The 23,203-nt window shown below is 37.3% G+C and overlaps 1 protein-coding gene across 12 annotated transcripts in view; it reads right to left on the reverse strand.

Moving 5' to 3' along the window:
* Abcc9 (ATP binding cassette subfamily C member 9) overlaps positions 1-23,203 on the reverse strand; it is a 137,471-nt gene that overhangs the window by 14,978 nt on the left and 99,290 nt on the right. For all 12 annotated transcript variants that reach the window (XM_047549223.1, XM_047549224.1, XM_047549221.1 and 9 more), the window contains 6 exons: positions 22,217-22,309; positions 13,101-13,203; positions 4,480-4,581; positions 3,762-3,882; positions 2,413-2,543; positions 1,522-1,600 (listed from right to left, as the gene is read on the reverse strand). In XM_047549223.1, the coding sequence (XP_047405179.1) occupies positions 1,522-1,600; positions 2,413-2,543; positions 3,762-3,882; positions 4,480-4,581; positions 13,101-13,203; positions 22,217-22,309 (629 nt within the window). The remainder of the gene's footprint in view (positions 1-1,521; positions 1,601-2,412; positions 2,544-3,761; positions 3,883-4,479; positions 4,582-13,100; positions 13,204-22,216; positions 22,310-23,203) is intronic.

Below are 23,203 nucleotides of genomic sequence, written 5' to 3' on the forward strand. Positions count from 1 at the left end.
TTCATGGAATTGACCAGAATCTGACATATTCATATTACCTCTCTCTCTCTTTTTATGGCCTCTCTCCAAACTAAAATAAAAGCTCCTTGAAGATAAGTTTTTTTATTTTTTTTGGACAAGGTTTTTTTTTTGGTCTGTCATTCACATTGATTGACTAGCATAATGAATTACAAATAGGAAAGCAAATTCTCTGATAGAGATATCAAATTTTACTAAATTTCTCCACACTTTATGTAAACTTAGCAAATCATGCAATCTTGATATTTTTTCCTCAACCTTAGAATCATTTTAATCATCTCATTTGTATGCAAAGACAACATCACCCTGTGAGATAAGTATACTAAACTCAAAATGGCAGCTGAAGTCCTTTCACCAAGTGAATCTAGACTCAAAAGCAGTTAAGAGTGAGAAGCTTAAACTGTGTCTTTCAGGAAAAATATGTTATCCATTTAACTATTAATTACCTAATGCTACTATAAAGGGAATAAGTCAGTGAGAGTTCACATGGGGCCTGAAATCATGTTTCTAGACACTTAAGGATCAGGCTGTCCTAATATGGTCATTAATAACCACAGTTTTAATGAAAACTTTCAGTCAATGGTCCTTTGATTCTGCAATTGTCTTGTAACACTGCAAACGCAGTGACGGATGTGTACCCTGCTCCTGAATTTAACAACCTGCCACCAATTCCAGATACCATAGTTGAATTATGTTGTTTATACGCTGATCTTTTTTTATGTTGTGCAGATTAAATTAAAAACTATAATCTTTCAAGTACAATAAAGATGTAAAGTACTATATCATCATTAGAGTCATTATAGGTAAAAACAGTAAGTCCTTTCTTGAGTAGGGATCAAGTTCATTGCTGGATTCCCTTTCATTTAAGATGTCTTCTGTGCTGGCCTATTTATAGGCCACTTGACATTTATAGTGTGACATATTTTTTCTAAAATAAAGATTAAATTAAATTATTTCTAAGCTCTTACTGTGGATGAATACATATTTTTGAATGTAGTTAACATGAACTTAGCACTTTACAGCAAAGATTGCCCCCTCAGAAGATGTTTGACATCATTAATCCATTTTACTCAGAAGACGATGGTATGATTCATGCACCAAAATTGAAAACACATATTATTTATTTCCTTGTAATTTCTTCCTTTGATGGAAAAATATATATTTTTAGTTTGAAGGAAGCAAGACAACATTCCCCTCTTCCTTCCTCTTGAAATGCGACCTACATTTACTGATATTCAAAGTTGAGAGCGTCTTCATTTTACCAGTTCCTTAGAAGTCTTTAGCAGCAATCTCTAGACCTTAGTTTAGGGCTAATCATTGTATTTTCTCAATTCTATGTTCATTCTTTATCTTTGGGCTGTTTATATGGGACATCTGCTTTGAACTATGTGAGGGCACAAAGTCCTTATAAATATTTGCTTTTTATTTTTGCAGAATTAGGTAAATTGAAAATGTTTTTGAAAGGAAAGCACCATATAACAATTAAAAAATTTAACAGTTTACCGTCAAATATATCAACCATTCTGAAGAAAGCCAGAGATAAGGAAGACTTCCCACTGCCAGTGCGACCACATATGCCCACCTGAAAAAGCAACCGTCACTCAGGGAGAAGAGGACTCAGAGAAAGAACAGAAAATGGACAAAAGTATTATTGGCTTAGAAAAGATAAATAAAAACAAACCATTTAAGTAGTTACATTACAATCTCATTTCCTCCTTAGATCTTATGAGTTATCATTATTAAAATAAAAGCGTGAAGTGCTCACCCCCACCTTCAATGAATACATTCAAACTCTTTTCCTTTCCATGTGGTTGCATTGTTTTTCCTTCATGGTGCAAATTTTGCATTTAGCATATCATTCCATTTTATCTTAGAAGTGATGGGTTTATAACAAAAAGTAGAATGAGTCCATCTTTTTTCCCCCTGAACACTGATTCTTTTTACAATAACTGAAAGAGGTCATTTGTCATTTGGGGACTGGAGTGAAAATGCAGGCAAAAGTTCCCAGGGAAATGTCTGATATAGCCATAGCCAGAAATTTTTGCCGTGTTGGGGATCGAACCCAGGGCCTTATGCTTTTGAGCACTCTACCAGCTGAGTTACATCCCCAGCCCAGAAGCCAGAAATTTTAAACAACACACCTACTGTTAATACTTCTGATTTTCATGAGAGATGAATGAATGGCAATTCGAACTAGAGAATATGTATTGAACTCTGATCCTGTCTCTCCCTTTCTCCTTTGTACTGGTTGTTGTAACTACACCATGCAGGGAATACTTTTGGAGCCCAGTGAGGTTTCACTTAACTTCAATGTTCAAAGAGCTTAAGGAGCAACAATGGACTCCATTAGAGTTTTAATGTATAAAACAAATCAAATAGCACTGAGTTCCATACCTTTTGCCCAGGTTTGATGTAAGCTTTGACATGTTTAAGAACAGGCTTCAGATTGTTTTCATATCTGACACACAGATCATGAATCTTGATCTCCCCTTCCTGTGGCCAATGTTCTGGAACCTGGGAAGGATCTGGGGGGTTGAGGGGACAGATAGATAGATAATAGGTAGATGGAGATATATATAGAAACATACACAAGTTTAAATATGTCTATATCCAATATTAATAGTGATATTAATATATATGATTTTTCCTAAACTTGAAGTAATATTGAAACAATTCATGGTAGTTTTTTTTTTTTTTTTTTTTTTTTTAAATTAAGTCACATTCAAAGTAAACACATCTTGGTTAAGAATTTAAAAATTTTTTGTGTGTTTGTTTTCAGGGCATTAGTTAGCATGGTGGCTCTTTGGCCTTCCATCATTCAATTCTGTTCACAGTGAATGCAGAGAGATTATCTGTGATGATTTATTTGTTCAGTTAGTTAATCATCAAACATAAGAGTGCTTAAAATGTGAGAGTGCTGTGCATGGTGCTGGGTATGGAGACGAAAGACATGGCTTGGGGTGCCTTCTGTGGTGTGGGAAGGAACACGAAGCAGCATCTACAGGAGTACTCAGAGAGCCACAGAGTGCAGGAAAAATCGGAGGCACACTGGAAGCACAGATGGCGGCAATCTGAGTGTTCCAGGAGGGCTCCAAGAAGATATGATCTTAGGGGATAAGAGAAGGGGAACTCTGTTCAAATATGTGTAAGAGAAGAAAAAAGATGGAAAGGAAGCATAGCATCCTAGGGAGGTCAGAGTAGTAGACAATGAGAAATGAGACTAGGTAGGTGGGTGAGAGTGAACACCTGCATTGTTTGGTGGTCTTAGCTTTCCTTGGAAAGCTAGAAAACCGTGGAAGGATTTAGACAAAAATATGCATTTTAAGTTTGAGACTTGCATTTAATAAAGATTATTCTGTCTTCAGTATTGAATTTCCTGCCAGTTTTATTCCAACAGAATTGAGAATCTCATTTAGTATTTTAAGGTCCAAATTTCTTGACTTCTAAGTTAATCAGATCTTGAGGAAGACAATTCATAGTTTAGAATGGCATTTAATGTAATAAAGCCCCAATATTTTTACAACTCTCTTTAAATATTACAAAATAACGTGTACTTGGACTCTATTTGAGTCCAAGACATTTCAGGTCTAAAGAATCCTCTTTTCAGGTGTCTGTAATCAAGCAAAATCAAGATGAGAGGAAATTCTCTGAATATTTAAGTGGTAAACAAAAGCTAAACAACAATCTTCCTGATACACATGTAATATTTGTTTAAAATAACATTTAAGTGAAAAAAAAAATACCCATGGTGCCTTCGTAGTTCTCAGACTCCATAGTCAAGAAGCTGTTCACTTTCTTCACTGCACCCATCTGGACCTCCAGGTCAGCCAGATTCCTCACAACCCAGTTCAAATAATTGGTTATCTATGTCGGTGACAAGAAACTCACATGTTTAAAATTAAGGCAAGCGATTTTCATATTCACTGGCGATTTGGGGATGGGATGATTTAGATGCTGGTGTTCATCATGTGGTACAATCTGTACTTGCTACAGGTCATCAGAGACCAGGGAGGACGTCATGAAAGATGTAGGCAAAGAAGGTGTCTGCTCTTCTTCAAAGTTCTCCCTTGTCTCTGTTCTGTGAACTGTCTTCTGACTTCCCCACACAGAGGGTAGTTGTATACATTTCTGTTAGCACGTATCTCATTTATTTCCACACTTATTTTAGTATCTTCACCTGGATTGGGAACAACTCCACGACAGGGATCTCAAACAACATTAAGAGCACTCATCATAGGATTTGAGATACTTTTAAAAATCAGCTTTTAAAAAGTCATTTCAAAAGTGGATCCAACTTGCCCTAACATGTTAGGTTTGGGCCCCAAACTACCATTATTTATAAGGTGTCATTGTGTTCTGAATTTCAAACCTGTCCTCTTATGTCCATGAGTAAGAGTTAGTGATAACTACAGAATGTTCTCCCAGCGCTACACAGAAGGAGATATTTCCATCCAAACCTACCGTAAGTGCATAGAGGAGACCCAAGCCCACCAATCCAGAATTGGATGACCCACTAATGGAAGCAATAGATGCAGTAAGGACTATGCAAGCTCCCAGGTAATCCTGAAAAAGAGCAAGCAGAAAGTCACAATACTATTCCCAAGTTCTTAAACCAAAAATATCAACTAAGATGATCACCATGTGTTCTATTACATTTCAGAGGAAGTATACCTATGATATGGGGTAATGAGAGCTTGCAATATTACAACTGGAATGGAGAGTGGTGCCCACTCTCATTATATAAGATAGGGGTTCACAGAAGTTAAACACCTTTACCTTATCAGAAGTTAAGCTGCAAATGGAGTCAGAAACAAGATCCCCCTTCCTCCACACCCTGCATTTACATACACTGTGTTGCCAGACAAACCACATTTTTGGACCTAATTTTCTAGCTTAGATTTCACATGTGCTTATGTTGGAATTTTGGTAGCTTCTCTGTGTGGTAGAGCGAGACCCTTGCAGAAATGTCCCTCTGTTTAACTTGTTGGCAACTATATCTGAACTTTTTGCCAACTGGGCTCAGAGTCTGGGACATTAGATCGGTAGATTTTATGTAAATGAGAGTAAATGCTATATGTGCTCATAAATTAGAAGTATGTGCATCTTAGAGTGTCTGAATTTTCCATGACTCAGTGATAAACTCTTTTGTGAAACTAAAAATTCACGAAGGTCAGCCTTAGACTCAAATGGCACTCAGCAGACAAATGTTTATTTCTTAACACCCTCTTCCTCCCCCATTTCACAATCTTCTTAGGTATTGGTCTGTATTATTGTTTGAAAATTAAATCCAAAAAACTTCTCATGCTGATGTGTCACAAGTCCCAGAAGCAGGTAGAATTTCAGACACGGATTCTTCAGAATTATCTCAAGTTTCATCCCATTGGTGAACTCCTTCTCTAGCTTGACAAATCCCTGATCCTCAAAAACCAAAAAACAAACAAACAAAAAACCTAGCAACTTGGTGATAAGACTTCATTAACCGTAATGGAATGTTTAATGTGCTAAAATAAAAGAATGAAGATTCTCCAATCAGTTCACACATGCGCATTGCTGCCTCTTTTAAAGAGAGTTCTAAAGATCAAACTGTTGGAGAGCAAACAGTATCCTAGCCTTGGAATCAGAACTTGGGTTCAAATGCTGGCTTTGCCAATTACTAGTTAATGAACTTCAGACAAGTAATTGAAACTCCTTTGAGTCTCTATTGTTCTTTGAAAAATATAAATAATGCCTAATTCACAGGGATTTTGAAAGGAATAAATACATTAAGTACCAGCTAGATTTCCTCATCTTCATGCATCAGGATGTCTTTCTTCCCCTGGATGATTTTCAAATATTTGAAGCCAGTTTAAAATGTTCAGACATTATGAGACATCAAAGGTCAAAAGAGGCACTAACATTTAATTCCATATTGATTCCCATACTTGTTACAAAGGATTAAAAATTAATCATGTAGAGTTCATCCCTTGAGACAAAGTGTTCTACAGAGGTAGTAAATACTTTTTTGCTTCTTTTGATGTATTCATTGCTAAGGACTTATCATGTTGCAATCAGACAGTTCTTCCTCTTTTTCCCTTTATTTGAAGCAATAACTGGATGGATGCAGAATCTAACCAGTCTGGATTTTATTTTTATGGTTTATAAATGTCAATATGCTCCCAAATACTTCTAAACCATTTGAAGAAACATGATTTTTTTTCCTTTTCAGTCCTCATGTAAAGTGCATACTTTCAAAGTTATATGATACATTTGTTATTTACTTATTATCTTTCCAAAAAATACTCATAAGAATTTTTGGCCATAAGTTGTAAAAAGTAAATGAGTACCAGAGGATGCTTCCAACAAGGTGTTCCTAGCTGTATGTAAAGAAATACACTACTCAGCTCCTGAGACATTTCTGTGAGGATGTATACGTTAAGTGTTAGGAGCAAAACACTTTGTTTATTAATTTCTATTTTATGCTTTCTGCTGTTGACTTCTTTGGGAAGAAAAACCCCATTCATTCACATATTCTTCTAAAGGGATAAGTCAGATCTCATAACTTCCACTTTTAGAAATATCAATGCCTTCCTTTTGCACATATAATAAATTCAAACTCTGATGTATTACAAAACTATACATAACATAAAGTGTAAATTCTATGCCCTGCTTACTCTGACCTTATGTGAGATTCCTTTTGTGCTCCAACTACACTGGCTGTTTCCTGTTCTTGGGAGCACACTGACTTTGTTGCTGCCAATGGCTGCCTGAAATGTTTGTCCACAGGTCTCTGACACCTGGCTTCTACTCATCATTAAAGCATCAATCAAATGCCACCTCCTTGGAGAGGCCTTCCTTTCTTGGCCCCCAACTCCAGCTCTAGAGCTGTTCTCTATCCTGTTGCCCTGTTTTACTTTCCTCAAATAACTTTTTGGAGATGTCTGAACTGATCTTATTTGCTTATTTATTTAAAAGTTCTTTGTCTATTTATTCTCACTAGAATCAAAGCTCCATGAGGTCTGGGTCTTTCAATATTTGCCATTTATTACATCTAGCAAGAGGAACAATGCTAACTACATTGTAAAGGTCTACAGGTTCTTTATGGAAGAAATGATTGGGTAAATTCCTCTCTTCATAAAGCATTCACTGAGTTTTTCTATGAGCCAAGTATCTTCTAAATTAGGACGTCAAGTGTCTTTGCTTTTAGGGCACCTGTGAATCATTTAATTTTCTACCAACTTCTTTTCCCAATTTTAAGAGTTGAACATGGAAAACTACTACAAAGATGCATATTTGATGAAGTAGAGAGTCCTACATTAAGTTTTATGAACTTCTTGCCACAAGTTGGAATTGCAACATGACCATCTTCTACAAAGCTTTGTCAGGAATGAGGGTTGGGGTTCTTTGCTTTCCTAAAGTGAAAAGCACTCTTAGTTGATCATTTGATTCCAAATTTTTTTTTTTATTATTTCAATGAGGGGGGGCTCATACAATGCTGTGTTGCTGTGTTTGTTACAGAGAGCAGGTAAAAACAGGCCTAAAATGGAGCAAGGCCACATTTGAGATACTGAAGCAACAAAATAATCGTTGAGTCTTTATAAATGAAAATTAAGCAATAGGCCCCCAATATTAATAGGACAAAGGAAATGTAAAACATTACACACATGCTTTCTCTCTCTTTCTCAAAATTTAGTTTAATACAGAAACCTTTGTATTCTATATTGGGCTGCTGGATTCACATGCTGCATAGAACTAAATGGTAGATTCAACTAGATGATGATTATAATTACTTTTCCTTGAATTAAAAATGATAATTTCTGGGAACACATAGAGAGTCTTACTCTGGCAAAATATCCAACAAAAGAAGTGAAAACAGAATGAGGAAGTGGAGGGAGAAGGCTGATCAATAAGTTGTGTCATATATTTTCTGGTCCTCTTTCAGGTAGTTTTCAAAATGACTTGTGAAGTTTTCAGTGTTATTGCTAGGTGTTATTAGCTCAGTAATTAACACAGTCTCCCATTCATAGATGTTAGAGAGATGATGTTTTTGAGGCTTTAGCAAAAAGAAGGCATAGCTTTTTGAGGTACAAATTTTCAGATGAATCCATTATCAAAATCTACACTACTTAATTCAAATAGGTATGATAACTTGAAAGCTAATATGTCTCTAGTTTAGAATCTGAAACAAAATTATTTCATTTATCATTAAATGTTTCTTTTATGTTCTTTCTTTAGGAGGTGCTGTTCATGATGTCACTTAATTATGCTATTTTCCAGCTTACTTCTATGTTATTACTACTGCTCAAAAACATGTTTTCTAAGGAATTGGAATTTGGGGCGAAGCATTTGATCAGAATTTTATCTTGATCTGTGTAAGGAACAAAGATCCTTTGTGTACAACTTTTAATAAGAAAATTTCACAGCATAATCACTAAATTTTACTTACTTCCCTTCAAAATAGTACAGCAATACAGAACTATGAAATTGATAGATAATATAAAAAACTTATGTTAGCTATCCATTTTCTACTTCCTTTTGTGTTAGCAAGTTAATAAATTGCAAAATAACCCTATGGTTTCTATTTCTCTGCAAATATGTAAACAGAAAAATGGCTTAAAAGCAATACATTAAGAAAGGTAAAGTAGGCAGACTGAACAACTCACTCAGAGGCCAGTAAATACTTAAGAAAGCACAGTACTTTTTCTATTAAGAGCTTACATAGCCTAATCAATTTATTCAACGACAAGCATCTGTCAAAATGATACAATGGCATGAGATTCAATTTAGGAAACTTAGTATATTAATCCTAAATATATTAATTACTCTCAAAAGTACCCAATCACAGGACATTTTACTTGTATATTGTTAAATTATAATTTCTATCAATTTTATGACTCCAACACTTTCTTCCATAATAGAAGCCTTGGATTCCCGTGTCAAAAGAGAAGTCTCTTGTCAGACATCTAATGAGTGATTCAAGGACATCTATCTACATGTGGGATTATAATGAGAAATCTAAATTTTTATAAAACAGACTTGTAAATAGTTGACAGCAAACAGAACATATATGTTCTATTTCCTCCCTGTAACCCTCAGGAGTATTCTATGGCACCATTGCAGTTTTAGGAGAATACATTTCCTCCAAATTCAAAGATCATTTCACACCTGTCTACTGTGGAGTTGTGAACACACAAAAAAGCTCTGTGTTGTTTTACAAAATATGCTCTTGTGCAAGTTCACCCTGAAGACTATTTTCACTTTAGCATGTGGATTCCAATGTCTTTGTTTTTTGCTTTTTGGCTTCCTAATGTGAATTTTCTTTTATCCTTTCACCACACAGCAAGACAAAGCCTTGGAAAGACAGCCTTGAAATAGAATTACACAACTTTTGCAAGTGGAAACACTGGTGCCAAAGAACTGGAATTGTTTAGAGCAAAGGGATGAAGAGAAAGCACTGTGTTGAACCAAAGAGCAGAGGCTGCATTTAAGGGTTAGGCTGCAGCGACACATCGCACACGATCACGGCCCACTTCACTTGGCACCCACAGGAAAAACAGTCCCCTTTGCTGCCAAAGCAACCCGGGTGGCCCCAGCCTAGCTACTTTTATACCAGCCAAATCATTTTATTCTTTTAGACTTTTGTCCTCTGTTGTTGTGTGTGTGTTATTATGGCCTTTATTTTTTCCCAATTTCAAAATGAATAGGAAATAAATATGGAAGGCAAGACTGAATCCTCCACGGGGACAACTTCACCCAGAGAAAGAGAATGTGTTGTGATTTTCTTGCAAGAGTCATGTGTTTACAAACCAAATCCAAACTAAAATTATAGCAAACGCACATTGTATGGGGCCCAGAGACCCTCCCAAACTCAATAGGCTGGTTTTACTCCGGTTTCCCTCCCTTCCTCTCCTTAGGATTTTCTATCTATAGCAGGGGCATTACTTGGAAAGCTAGCACTGGAAATGAAGAGAAAGGGAAGGGTAAAACAGTCACAGCAAGTTATAAAATTATGTTTTCTTCTGTTTCCATTAAGGTTCTAAGTCCTTGAATGAGACTTTGTGAAATCTCCGAATCTGCATCAGGAAATCCTGCTGCATTTTCCACTTGATGCCAAGGCAGAGACCCTCCTTGTATCATTTTCATTGTGTTTCTGCTCTGAGAATATTTTCTGTAGACAGATACTTAATTTGTGAGTAATATGGCAAAGGATAGTACAGTAGTATAGAAATGCGAAATTCATAGATAATATATATAAAGGAGGAGGTTGTGTTGATATTGTCAATAAGATCATGCTGATTTACGGGGTCAAATAGAAGTTCTCATTACTTTTTTTTTCCCAATGACTTACAAAGCAGGATATGTGCAGCTGCAGAATTCAAAGAATAGTTCACACCCCAGTCTCCAAGGTCCTATATCTCAACAGTCATACTTCTGACACAAGTATCAGTCATTTCAACTGAATTTATGTCTCCAGTGATGTGGATACATCCACAGAAGCATGGTAGTAATGAGGTCATGGATATGTGTACAATTGAGAGGAAAGATGATTCCCTGATAATCTACTTAATTTATTCAGCACTCTTACTGTGGCATATATTTTTAGAAAAAAGAATTTGTATTTTAATATGCCTGGTTTTAATGAAAATGTTCAGTGTATTCAGAAAAACAGAATGAGAGTGAATCCAAGTGGTCTTATGTTGGATCCCTGGGGCTGTCTGGAGGGTTTGTGTGTGGTATGCATATACATGTCCATATAAACTTATTGACACTAAAGATGTGCCTGGAACTTTGCAGTAAATGAACAAAAGTTTCTACCAAAATTTACCTTTACCTGTCAGAAACAGAAGCAAAAGCTGTTTTAATTTGGGGAGGATACCAAAACTCAGGAGTGAATTATGCTTAGTGTTTTGTATTAGTTTTTAAAGGAGGGAAAACTAGCAGTGAAACTAGTTTAGCAAATCTTGGAAGCATTATAATACAGAGCACAGAGAAAGTAAAATGACAAATGTACTATAAAGTAATAGCATGAATGGCAGATTCTGCTCTTCCTGTTTAAAATGTCAGTACAGGTGTGTAGCTACTTTTCCATGTAGGGGTTAAAGTATTGGGTCAAATGAAACCACTTTGAGCTTGGCTGCTGTTTGTTTCTAATTTGTCCTGACCTTCCCTTTCTTGGCAGTCTTAAGACTCTAAAGTCTTGTGTTTTGGCTATGAGAACTGAACATATGGTTTGCTTGAAGATTCTTGTTCAACACTTGTCCATGAACCTGACAGTAGGAAGTGCTAAAGAGCAGAAACAGGAGTCACAGGCGGACACGCACCTCAAGTCCAAAGTAAGCGCACTCTCCACTGAAAGGCATGCTTGATCTTCAAGTGTAGGAAAATCAGATACATGGGCAAATATTATCATTTCCCCCTTATGATTCTGGAACATTCTTTCATTTAGTTATTTTGTCCCTAATTCTATTATTTAGATACAATGTTTTCCCTTAAGAGAAAAATACAAATTTGAAAAACACACAACAAACAGAAGCAAGCATTTATGCTCTGGATGGAGTCTAGGAAAAATGTTTTGGTTTTGTTTTAGACCTTAAGCAACTTGCCTTTAGGTTATCTGTAACTCCTGAGAAACTTCCCTGCCTTCACTGCCACCTGGAAGGAATTTCTTATCAATAACCAATGCTTCTTTCAAAAACTTGTGAGATCTAATTGTGTTATGTTAAGAATAGTTTCTACATACTAACTAATAATAGTGGTAGATAATCTCTGTAAACCACTGAGAAATCACAACTAAAGCTCACAAAGTATCCAAGATTCCATATCAATTCGTATCCAACAATCAACAGCTCAGAATTTAACTGGGCACTTCATTTCAATGCTATAAAATTCCCATTATCCTCTGCCCTCTCTGATTATTGAGTTTTAAACAAATGCCTGCATATGAATATACCACACTGAATCTCACTTATACATTTATAATTATTAATGTCCTAATTAAAGCAATAATAACAATAAAGAAGGGAGATCATAGAGTAGAACAAGTAGATGGGAATAAGAGGAGGGGAAGGAAAGGGAAGCTCCTGGGGAATGAGAGCAATCAAACTGTACTTTGTACATGTACAAATATGGCATAATGAATTATGTATAATTATAATACACATGTAAAACATTATAATACACTGATGTATAATTATAATACACCATTAAAACAAAGTCTACATGGGGGAAAAACAATCCGTTGGAGTAAGGTTCTTTCAATAGAATATAACTGATAGTTAACCACAAGAAAATGTGATCTAAAGTCATCATTGCTACAAAGGTCACTTGTTCATGCTGCAAATCCCACAGACTAGTGCACAGACTATGTTCCTTCTCTTCTAGAACAACTATTTTATCTTTCTCCTACTTCATACTTTAGTTGACTGGTTTATGAGCCACTTACCAGGGTAGATACTGTCTCCATTCATTCATCCATACATTCAGAAGACATTTTTAGTGCCTTTGCTAATCAGCATACAAGGGCGTATTTGTTATTTTCAATCCTAATACTCACATGAGGTATGTAGTCTTAGTTCTATCTTACAGATGAGGAACTGGGACTCATATAAATTAATTTGCTGGACTAATTCTGTGCAGGGTCAAAATTTGTGCTTGCTCTTCTACATCAAACAGGACAGGAGAAAGCATTAGATGACTAGTTTTTTACATTTGGGGCTAACATGATTCTTCACTGGCTTAAAACATGGAAAGCTGCCATCTCTTCCAGGTCTATACAGCTCAGTGAAAGAAATGAATACATCTGGACACTTACCAGATTTGTTCTTTAAAAAAATGGCAGTTATATAAATATTTGCCATTCCATTAACCTATGTAGTCTAGAGACTGTAATGAACACAAAATGAATTTTTTGCTTTTTGGGCTATTTGTCTTGCCATTAGCTAAAACATTATGACAAATTTCATCTGTAACATAAACAAACCTGAGCTATTTTAAAGTCCAGAAAATGTGAGGCTAGTCAGTGGAAGACTAATTTCTACAACTGTCTGACTCTCTACATCAGGATTTCTCTGCTTGGTTTCCATTTCAAAATCATGAAACGAACGTACCGTCCTGACCTCCAGCCATCTGTTGGCGGCTGAGAGAAATAAGTAGGCAATGTTGTTTGTGTCCGTCAGTTCCAGCATACGTTGCTTAAATCTGGTTTCGTGCCTGCAGAAAACAAAAATATTATGATGTTCGCCACACAACAGAAGAAGTAATAAAAAACAGTCACACTTACTACTACACAATTTACTCGAAACAGTGACAAACTGAGGGGATAGGATGACTGGTAAATGGACTCCTACTTCAAAATAAAGACCAGCTGCTGCTGTTTTGCTGCATTGTTAGTAGAGGCAGGGAGGTCAAGTGTTTACTCTGTTTTCACACCCCTCCTAGGAAAAGAAGTCTTTCTGATGACAAATTTTCATTAAACATCATTTCATGAATTTCCACATAATTATTGTGGCCAGGAAAATAAGGCATGACTTATGTTGCAATGAAAATCTTAATAAGTTGTAGAGAAATGCAGTATATTCTGCTTTCTTTTTATGACATTCATTTTAATTTTCCAAATGACACGATGAGAGTTGAGTGGATGGTGCTGGGTGAGAACCAGGGAAGACAGGAAACTATGCATTTGGAGTAGGGAAATAGATACTTTCAAAACTTATGTTTGCCTGATGTTTGTGGGAATTAAAGAAGGGAAGTGGAGTGTCAAGAAGTAGAGGAGGAGGGGTTTTGCAGATGGAAAATATTCCTGTTAGTTAAGATATGTGCACCCCAAAGTTCTAAACTATTTGTAAGGAAGGCCACTGCACAAAAGGAGATCTTGGTCTGTGGTATTTAAGGGATTCTATAATCCATATAGTTTGGATATTGATCCCTGACAAGTTAAGTTTGTTCATTCTTAGTACTCAACAAAATCACCAAATCTTGTGAAAAAAAAAATTCTGGTGGTGCTGGGGAATTGATCCCAGGGCCTCAGGCATATTATGTGAGGACTCTACCACTGAGGTACACCCCAGTCCCTGTGCTTATAAAATAAACCAATTTATAAGTGTTTTTGTAAGTGAAACATGTTTTACAAGTGAAACTGTTAATAAAAGCCTTATCTATTTGAATATATGAGCTACTATCTCACAGAAACTCCTATCTGAATTCCAAAAGTGTCTGTTCATTTTACAGTTATTTCCCCCGAATAACAGAAACAATGAAAAGCTCGAAAAATAACTGGTTTGAAAATAGGAGAAAGGCCAAATCAATGTGGTTTGTTCACTCTGTGAGCATGGCTCTTCCTTGCAAAAAAATTTTGTCTGACAACCTGGTAGTGATTCCTGTTTGGTGAAGGAGTGCCCCAATCCTCCCAGTCTTCAATTAAAATAGCACAACTTTTTAATAAAACATCAGTTGTATCAGAGAATAAAGAAATCCTGAATGGGGTTTTAATAAGGCCCACAATCCATATAGACCAAAATAAAGTAGATACTTGATACTTCTCCAATCAATCTGACATTCCAAAATGACAAATCAAATAGACAATTTAATCAGACAGCAACATCTGATCTACAGATACCAAGGTTTTGGCAATCAGAGTCAAATAATTACTTCACTTTTGGTTATATAGCCTTGACCTTGACCCCAGGTACATTCCTGTGCTGAATGGTCACACACTGGGGTGGGCTAAGCAGTCTGGAAGACACATTGACCCTCCAGGTGACTCCCCTAGGGAGGAAAATAGTGAATAACTAAAAGGCACAGGGTCTCACAAGGTAATATGATTTATTGAGAGAGTGGATTTGAACTGTAAATATTCGTGCAAGGCTTATTCTTTCTGTACTCACTAGGTACATATTAAGTAGATTTTCATCCATCCATTCAGAAACATTTAGCAAGCACCAACTCTAAGTGAGATATTATGCTAAACTTTAGGGACATCCGAACAAGATGCACCCTCCTTCCCAGAGGAGTCCCCCAGTCTAGCAAAAGAGGAAAAGAGAGTATTTAACAGTAAATATGGTGAAGCACAGCATCTAATTATAAAGAAACTGCTTCATGAACACAAAGGAAGGGGATGATACCTACTGAGCAGAAGATCCAAGGGGTAGGGAATGGGGAGAAGGAGGGGAAAGAGAAGGTGTTCCACAAGGTTTCCCAAAGGCTGGGAAGATGGCCTGAGTGTAGTTTTAGAGGATGAGCTGAACATTTTTAGGTGAACCATTCTAAATAGCAGGAACAACAAGAGCAAACAAGAGCAAAAGCATAGAAAAAAGGAAAGGAAACCCAGCATGTGCAGAGGGCTTGAGACAGGTTTTTCTCCCTGTGAACTGTGGTGAGGGAGAGACTGGAGGGGAGGCCGGCTGGAGCGTGGCCTGTGAACTATGTTTGGGATGAACATCCAACACCTGATTCTGACAAAGTGCTTTGTCCAGGACTCTTCTTCCTCTCCCCTCATTCTGGGGTACTGTTTCAAACTCGCTCTTAGAGAGTTTGTAAAGGGAGCTGGCAAGAGTCTGAGGCAGCCGTGAGAGGGGAGGGGTGAAATGCAGTGAACATTCTTTCTGTGTGTTTCTATTTGGCAAGAAACCTTCTGTTTTCCTAATGGAAACTTTGACACACTCAGTCTGTATCTTTTCATCCACATCCAGCTCATCTTCTGAACATTCTTAGACCTTTATTCTGTCAGACCAGAAACAAAAAAAAAAAAAAAAAAAAAAAAAAAAAGAAAGAAAAGAAAAGAAAGGAAAGGTCACTGAAATCTCAGTCTAATTTAACTGTGTTACTTTTGCGGTGAACTACTTGAGGGAGTTCATTGCTCTGAGTGAGTACACCACGAACCCTGAACTCAGAGAGGGAAAAGCAGCCTAATCAGTAACTACGAACTTTCCGAAAGAGCTCAAGACTCTGGGGACTCCAAGTAGCTGGAAAAGAAAGGAGCAGATGGAGGGAAAAGAACGTGTTTGGTTCTTGACCACAAATACCAAACATACAGATTATAGAATTTTATCCACAGCAGCAGGACCACCCCCATATTTTCAAGACTTGTCCGTCCTGGTTTAAAAAAGGCTATATTTATGATACTTTATATTTACATTTTTTTTTTTTTTTGTACTAGCGATTAAACCCAGGGGCACTTAACCCTGGAGCTACATCCCCAGCCCTTTTCATTTTGACACAGGGTCTCTAATTTGTTGAGGGCCTTGCTTAGTTGCTGAGGCTGGCTTTGAATTTGTGGTCTTCCTGCCTCAGCCTCCAGAGCTGTTAGTAAAGGTATATAACACCACAACTGGCCTTTAATATTTACTTTTTCTCTTTTCTTTTTTAACTTATTGGTTCTTTTTAGTTATACATGACAGCAAAATTCCTTTTTTTATACAATTATACAAGCATGGAATATATCTTATTCTATTTAGGATCCCATTCTTATGGAGGTACAGGATGGTGGGATTCACTGGGTTGTTTTCCTATATCTCCATGGGAAAATTATGTTTATATTTACTTTTAAAGAGCTCTGGAAGATCTAAATGTGAATCTAGACACAGGCAGTACATTCCTAGTTAGAAGTTTAATTTTTTATTTTCTCCAACTATAATCCAAGCATGGAAGGTTAACATGTAATAGTTCTTACTGCTACCTAGAATTTTCCACAATTTAAAGTTAGCAATGCTAGTGCCAAATTCTGTTCATATATCTAGTAAAGAAGGTAAATGAAAATGTGAACCTTGACTCTTGGTCAATTTCCTCTTTCATTCTAAATCTTCCTCAATCCCTTCAAATGCTCTACCTACTTTTTGTCCCTAGCACTCTCAGAAGATGACTTCAGTTTGTCCTTCAGGGAGAAAATACTGTTATATGTTGAATCCATCAACTTTTTGCTACTTTACTAATATGATTTAGATATAAGCCCTCCTTCCCCACCCTCTGCAAAAAGCTGATATGTTAATGAATGTTCAGAATGGAAATGATTACAATGTGAGAACTACAACCTAATCAGTGGATTAATCCATTTGATGGATAAATAATTTAAAGGACTACTGTATTGGGTGATAACTGTGGACAGGTAGGGTGTGGTTGGAGGAAGTAGGTCACGGGGAGTGTGCCTTTGGGGTTTGTGGTTTGTCTCTGGTGCCTGGTTTGCTCCCCTGTGCCCTCCTTCCTGGCTGCCGTAAGCTGAGCTGCCTTCCTTTACTACCATGCCTTCTGCCATGATATGCTGCCTTGCCTTGGGTCCAGAGCACTGTAGTCGGCTGACCATGGACTGAATGGTTGGCTACAAGGTTCTTGTCAGGTCTTTTGGTCACAGTGACCACAAGTTGACCAACACATCCACCTAGAGCCTTGCTTGAATTCGTTCACATCCCACCCTTACTTTCACAGGGGAACTCTGCACCAAATCCTCTTCAAGCTGAGCTCATCTCTCCACTTGGCCCCTTGAACCTGTCCCTGCCAAACTGCCATGAATATCTTCTCCACCAATTATTGCATTTTGCCTGTATCTCCGCTTCTTCCCTTTAGCCTTCAAAAATGTCTTGCTTTTTACCCTCTTAAAAATAAAAAGACAGTCAAGAACTCCTTCCTTTAATTACTCAGCCCCCTCTACTCCTTCCTACCTCAGGGAAGCTCACTGAAGAGTTAACCTTTCCTGGCTGTCTTCAGGTTCTCATTTCCAGCTAATTTTTCAACCCCCTGAATTCTGACTTCAATCCTCTTCTACTTTACCATTTCTGTTCTTGATAAAGTTACCAACAGCTTCATGGTTTCCATACATAATGGAAACTTAATTTTGTTAATTTTTCATTTCTGCTTTTACTACACTTGACCATTTAATTTCTTCTTAAAATGCTCAGTTATTTAACTTCAATGACACCACTGTCCTTGTCTAAGTCACACAGTGAGAGTTTTCAATGTTTCCTTATTCTCATTAAAATGGCAGGTGATTAAACTCTATCTCTTACCACCATCCTGATTCTTTGCCCACCACTCAGCTTGTTTTCTTAACTAGTCTGGATTCTTCTTCCTTGGTAGGAAGTGGGATCTGTTTTCCTAAGTGATAACATCTAACCCTATTACTTCACTACAGTCTTGGGAGGAGGAGGACAAGACTAAATCAAAGTCCACTACAATGATGTGGTATAGCAGCCAGACCTCTGGCTCTGTCCTTGACCTAGGTAGAATTATTAACGTAAATGTTTGCTTATCAAAAGGTGTCATGTGGATGAAGGGCTATCAAAAATTTCAGCTGATTACTTAAGGGCCTTTGGAAATCATCAAGTAGACAAAGCGCTTGGGTGCTAGCCTCTCCTTTCTGGATATATACACAACATGAGAGGAGGCCTCAGTAAATTCAGTCTTTACCACCATTAACTTCTCACTCGTTGGGTGTAGGGCTCAACTTGTTCAAGCAGCAGTCACAAGATCAAGGTTGCTAAGGCCCAGATCCTCCTTCCATACAAAAGGTGTTGGTTTGGATTTGGTAGCATCAGGCTGGCTCATGTTCAGGTTAACCAGAATCAGGAGGCATGCAAAACAATTGTTAGGTGGAATTCTGAAGCCAATACAAGAAGCAATACCAGCCCTTCCCCTTCCTGAGGAATTGACTGGAGAAAGAGGTCAAGCAGGCCGCCCAAATGAAGAGGGCTGGAAGCAGACAGAAGAAGCTGAGGCAAAGAGTGAGTCACAGAGATATTAGCAGGAAGCAGTAGGTAAAGTAACGGAAGGTTTCTTAAATCATTTGTGAAACCTTTGAACACGGGTTATATGTCTGACTCTGTATTCTGAAGATAAAAATAAAAGACACATTACCAACTCTTAAGGAGTTCCCAATCTTGTGGAGCAATGCAAACACAGAAACAGATGCATCTGACACAGTGCAATAAGTTTAGGATACCAGTTAGCATAGAGACAGTGGGAAGACGTGGAATCTAGATTCTGATAGTTGGGGAAGCCATCCCAGAGCAGATGATAAACATACTGATATTTCAGCAATGAGAAAAGCACTAAATCATGAAAATAAAAGAAGGTTGGGAGGGACAGGCAATAGAGTCTATCTTACCCAGAAGCATGAACCTAGGAGGACTTTGTTTGGATTCTCAGCTTGGCAGATCGTATTTTCCACAAGATCTCTGTTGTCCACTTGCTCCTTAAGTGCTGGTAGTATAAGAATTTACCCTAGCTTTTTTACATCTACATGCTGTTCCTTGTAAGGAAATAGCCAAAACATTAAATAATATCTCTTAAGAGGATGATACTTAAACCGTCAATCTTTTGCTCTGGGATGTTTCTTAAACACCAGACCTACATACACAACTAACCACAAAAGACTCTAAATGGATATCACATCAGCAGCTTGATCTGTTCCTAACCAGACTCACCATCTCCTTCCCCAATCCTCCACATTTTCTTCAGTTTCCTAAAACTGAAAACTGCATTCACTTATGGAAATCAGAGACCTGGAAGGAATCGTCTTCAATTTCTCCTTCAACTTTACTCCTTACATTCAATCAATCCCTAACTCTCACTGGCCCCACAACCTAAAAACTACTAAAATGTGCACTCTGTCCAGGTGCTTAGTACCTGCCCTGGCTAGCCTCAGCCACCTTCATCTGGACCACCTGCAAAAGCCTCCTGTCATCCTATTGTCTTTAGCCCCAACCATCCTCGTTGATTCTTCATAGTACAGCAGTGTTATTCTCATGAACATAACTCTGGTTGTGCCACTTTTCCATTAAAAAAATTCTTCAGTGATTCCCCAACATGTAAAGAATAAGCTCTAAGCTCCTTAAGGTACTTAGCCAATATGCTTTATGTACCACCTCCATTCATGTGTTCAAACTTCATTGTGAGAATCACCCTTTCTGTCCCTACAACACGGGATTCTTTCAATTTCTACATAAAATAGAAATCATTATGCTTTTGCACTATTACTTCTGCTTTGGATATTCTAGCCCCTTTACTAGCCAGGTTAGCTATTCATTCAAAGACTTACTCTTCAATAATTATCTCCCAATTCTTTTGAGGCAAAGTGCTACCTTGCTCTCTAATACAATGGATTCTTAGGGTACACTAATATATTAGACTATGTAACATTGTTCCGTTATTTTTTTCTTGAACCATTTCTCCTTCTAGGCTGTGAGCTCCTTAGGGCAGAACTCCTGTCTCCTACTGTTCAACGTTAATTTCTTTAGTATTTATTCAGTGCCAGACATTTTCCCCAGGTATTGATGATATAACAGTGGGGGAAGAGAAAGACATGCTTTTTTGAGAGAGCCTACATTCTAGTTGGAAAAGATGGATAATAAGCATGTAAACAATTTAAAAACAGAGATAACTGAATGTTTAACTACTCTTAAACACCATAAAAGAAATTATTAGGATAACATGGCAGGTAAGGAGGTGGCAAAGAGTGCCTCCTTTAGCTGGGATGGAAATGAAAGGCCATATATTTTCAGTCTTTTATCTATAAGAATAGTTCTTGGGGGGAAGTGCTGGGGAAGTGATGTTGGCCAAATCATATTGTTATATTATGTACATGCATGAATATGTGACAAATCCCACCATATGTATCACTATAATGCACCAATAAAAAATGTGGAAAAGAAAAAAAAGGATAGTACATGGCACATGTTCAATTTTTAAATAAATATTAACTTGAAAAGACTTTAGTGAAAATGGTAATCTTTTAATATATTTATTGTCATTGTGGGCTACACTTAAAATATAAATTTTAGGTCAAAATCTATATTCGATGCCGATAAATCATTTAACATCCTTGTAATGGTTAGGCTGAATTGTCAACCTGATTGGATTAAGAGATGCCTATGATTAAGAGGCTTCTGGGTGGATCAATGAAGGCAAGTCTAGGAATGAATGGAAAGTGGGATAATAAACTGAAGTGAAGACCCTCCCTATGCATGGGTAGCACCACCCAATAGGATGCTGACTGGGATGGAATAAAAATCGGAAGAACAAGGAAGCAGGTGTAGATGCAAGATGGACTCTTCTTGAACAGGTTCTTGAATGCTGTTTCATCTGAGGATATCAAACGCTTGCTTCTTCACTCTGCTGTTGATTCTCCAGGCTGTTTCCAGAAGCCTTGGTCTCAGACTAGGGTAGCACTGTTGATCCCTCTTGTTCTGGGGCATCCATCTCTTGGACTGTGCAGTTGTTGGTTCTTCCAGCTCTCCAACCTGCAGATGCCATTGTGGACTATCCAGCTTCTGGTCCAGTAAGCCAGTCTCATAAATTCCCTTTTAAAATCATACTTCCTGTTGATTCTGTTCCTCTAGAGAACCCTCACTAATACAATCCTCAATAAAATGCACTGTATATTCTAAAGGAAAAGCATCCCAGTGCAGGAAGTGTGAATGTTCTGTGAAGAAACCTGCACATATTCATGCAGAAATTCTGTGAAATACAACGTTGCAGAGAGTCGTATCTTTATATTCTACTCTGCCACTCAATTCTACATTTTTAAAATAAATTTCTTAGGTTAGAAAAATCTCTGATTAAAATCAATGCATAATTGCAATAAAGGTGTTGGATACAGCATTTTTAAATGCCATTTTTCCTGATCAAATGAAATATTCAGCAATGTATTTTTTTCTGATCTTACTTGCACAGGAAAATGGGGCAAAAAATTTCTAAGGGTCAAGGAAACAGCCTTTATCAGGAACCTGTGCTACTACTCTGTTTGCAAACATTGAAAAATGTTGATTAAATTCCAAAATAACTTTGGTACAACAGCCTTACTTTTGTTAGGGTTATTTTTGCTGTTATGATTCATACATTTATTTTAACTTGCTTATTGGGTGTTTCTTCAATAGTTACTGTGGTGAATGCTTTACATGCCTTATATCAATTAGGCCAATGACCTTAAAGAGCAAGACTGATTTCCCCTTTTACAGCTGGGGAAGTGAGGGTTAGAGAATTTAAAAACCTCATCTAAGGCACAAAGTTAACACCTTTCCAATATGTTGCTTCATCCTTTCTTTTTTCTTATTAAAATTTCGGAAGGTTAAACTCTTAATTCTGATAATTTATGGCCACATTATTCTCACTTTTGGTTTAGTTCACTATCAGGCACACAGTAGGCATTCAAAAAATGTCAACGATTATGTATTATTTGCAGATAAATACCTGTCTCTGATGCAATTGCCTCATCAGCAATGTGAACATGCTTACTCACCTAAAGGCCCGGATGGTGGTGAGTCCTTCCGCCGTTTCTGAGAAGTGGCAAAGCAGAGGGAGCTGAGTACTGTCATCAAGTTCCTGGAGGTCTCTGGGAAGGAGAAGGGCACAATAAGCTTCCCGTGCATCCAGGCTCAAGGACCATATGCTTCTAAATCAAGGTTATTTTGTCATTATATTTGTGTTTGCCATTATAATTATTTCCCCTAGCACTCGATTAACAAAAACTTCAACAACTGTTACATTTTATAGAGGAAGAAAAAGATGGATACATAATGAGTGCATGTTTTGTACAAAACTCTCAGCTTTGTGTAACAGCTGATGCAAACTGCTGTAGGGACGCAGGGAAAGAGCAGTTAATTGGTACCTAGGAAATGAATGGTATTTTTTTTTAGACAGGTGAAACTTAGGTCAAACCTTAAGAATGAAGACTTCAATGAAATAGGCAAGTGAATTGTAGCTAAAGGAATAACAAGAGCAAGTACAAAAGTCTGGGGAACCTGGCCAGTTCGTTCTGGCTGGGGCCCAGAATACCCTGGGGCTCTGTGTGGGAAATGACTCTATAAAGGATGTGGCCTTTTAAGACTGGACTAGACTGCAGAGAATTCTTATGAGATGGGAAAAAAAAAAAAAAATCACTGAAGTCCAGAGATGCAATGATCAGAGCTATGCTTAATCAACATAACTTGGAGATAGTGTGAAGGATGAAAGAAAATAAGTGAGTGGGGAAGAATTAGGATAGTCTGTATATGTTTTTAAAATTCTAAATTAATATGATGTTGATCAGGTTTAAAATAAAGAGTGGGGTCCAGACTGTGAGATAACCTACTAGAAGTTGCCTTATATTCTGCAATGACCAATTAGTTGTATCAAGGTAAAGAAGAGTCAAATATAATATGGTGTGGCTATTTCTGATTTAGCATACTTAAAAGTGATAGTGCTATTTATCAGGGTAGGGGGTGAAAAAAAAAAAGAGAGATTTGGT

The sequence above is a fragment of the Sciurus carolinensis genome, chromosome 4, assembly GCF_902686445.1.
Source record: "Sciurus carolinensis chromosome 4, mSciCar1.2, whole genome shotgun sequence".
Lineage (NCBI taxonomy): Eukaryota > Metazoa > Chordata > Mammalia > Rodentia > Sciuridae > Sciurus > Sciurus carolinensis.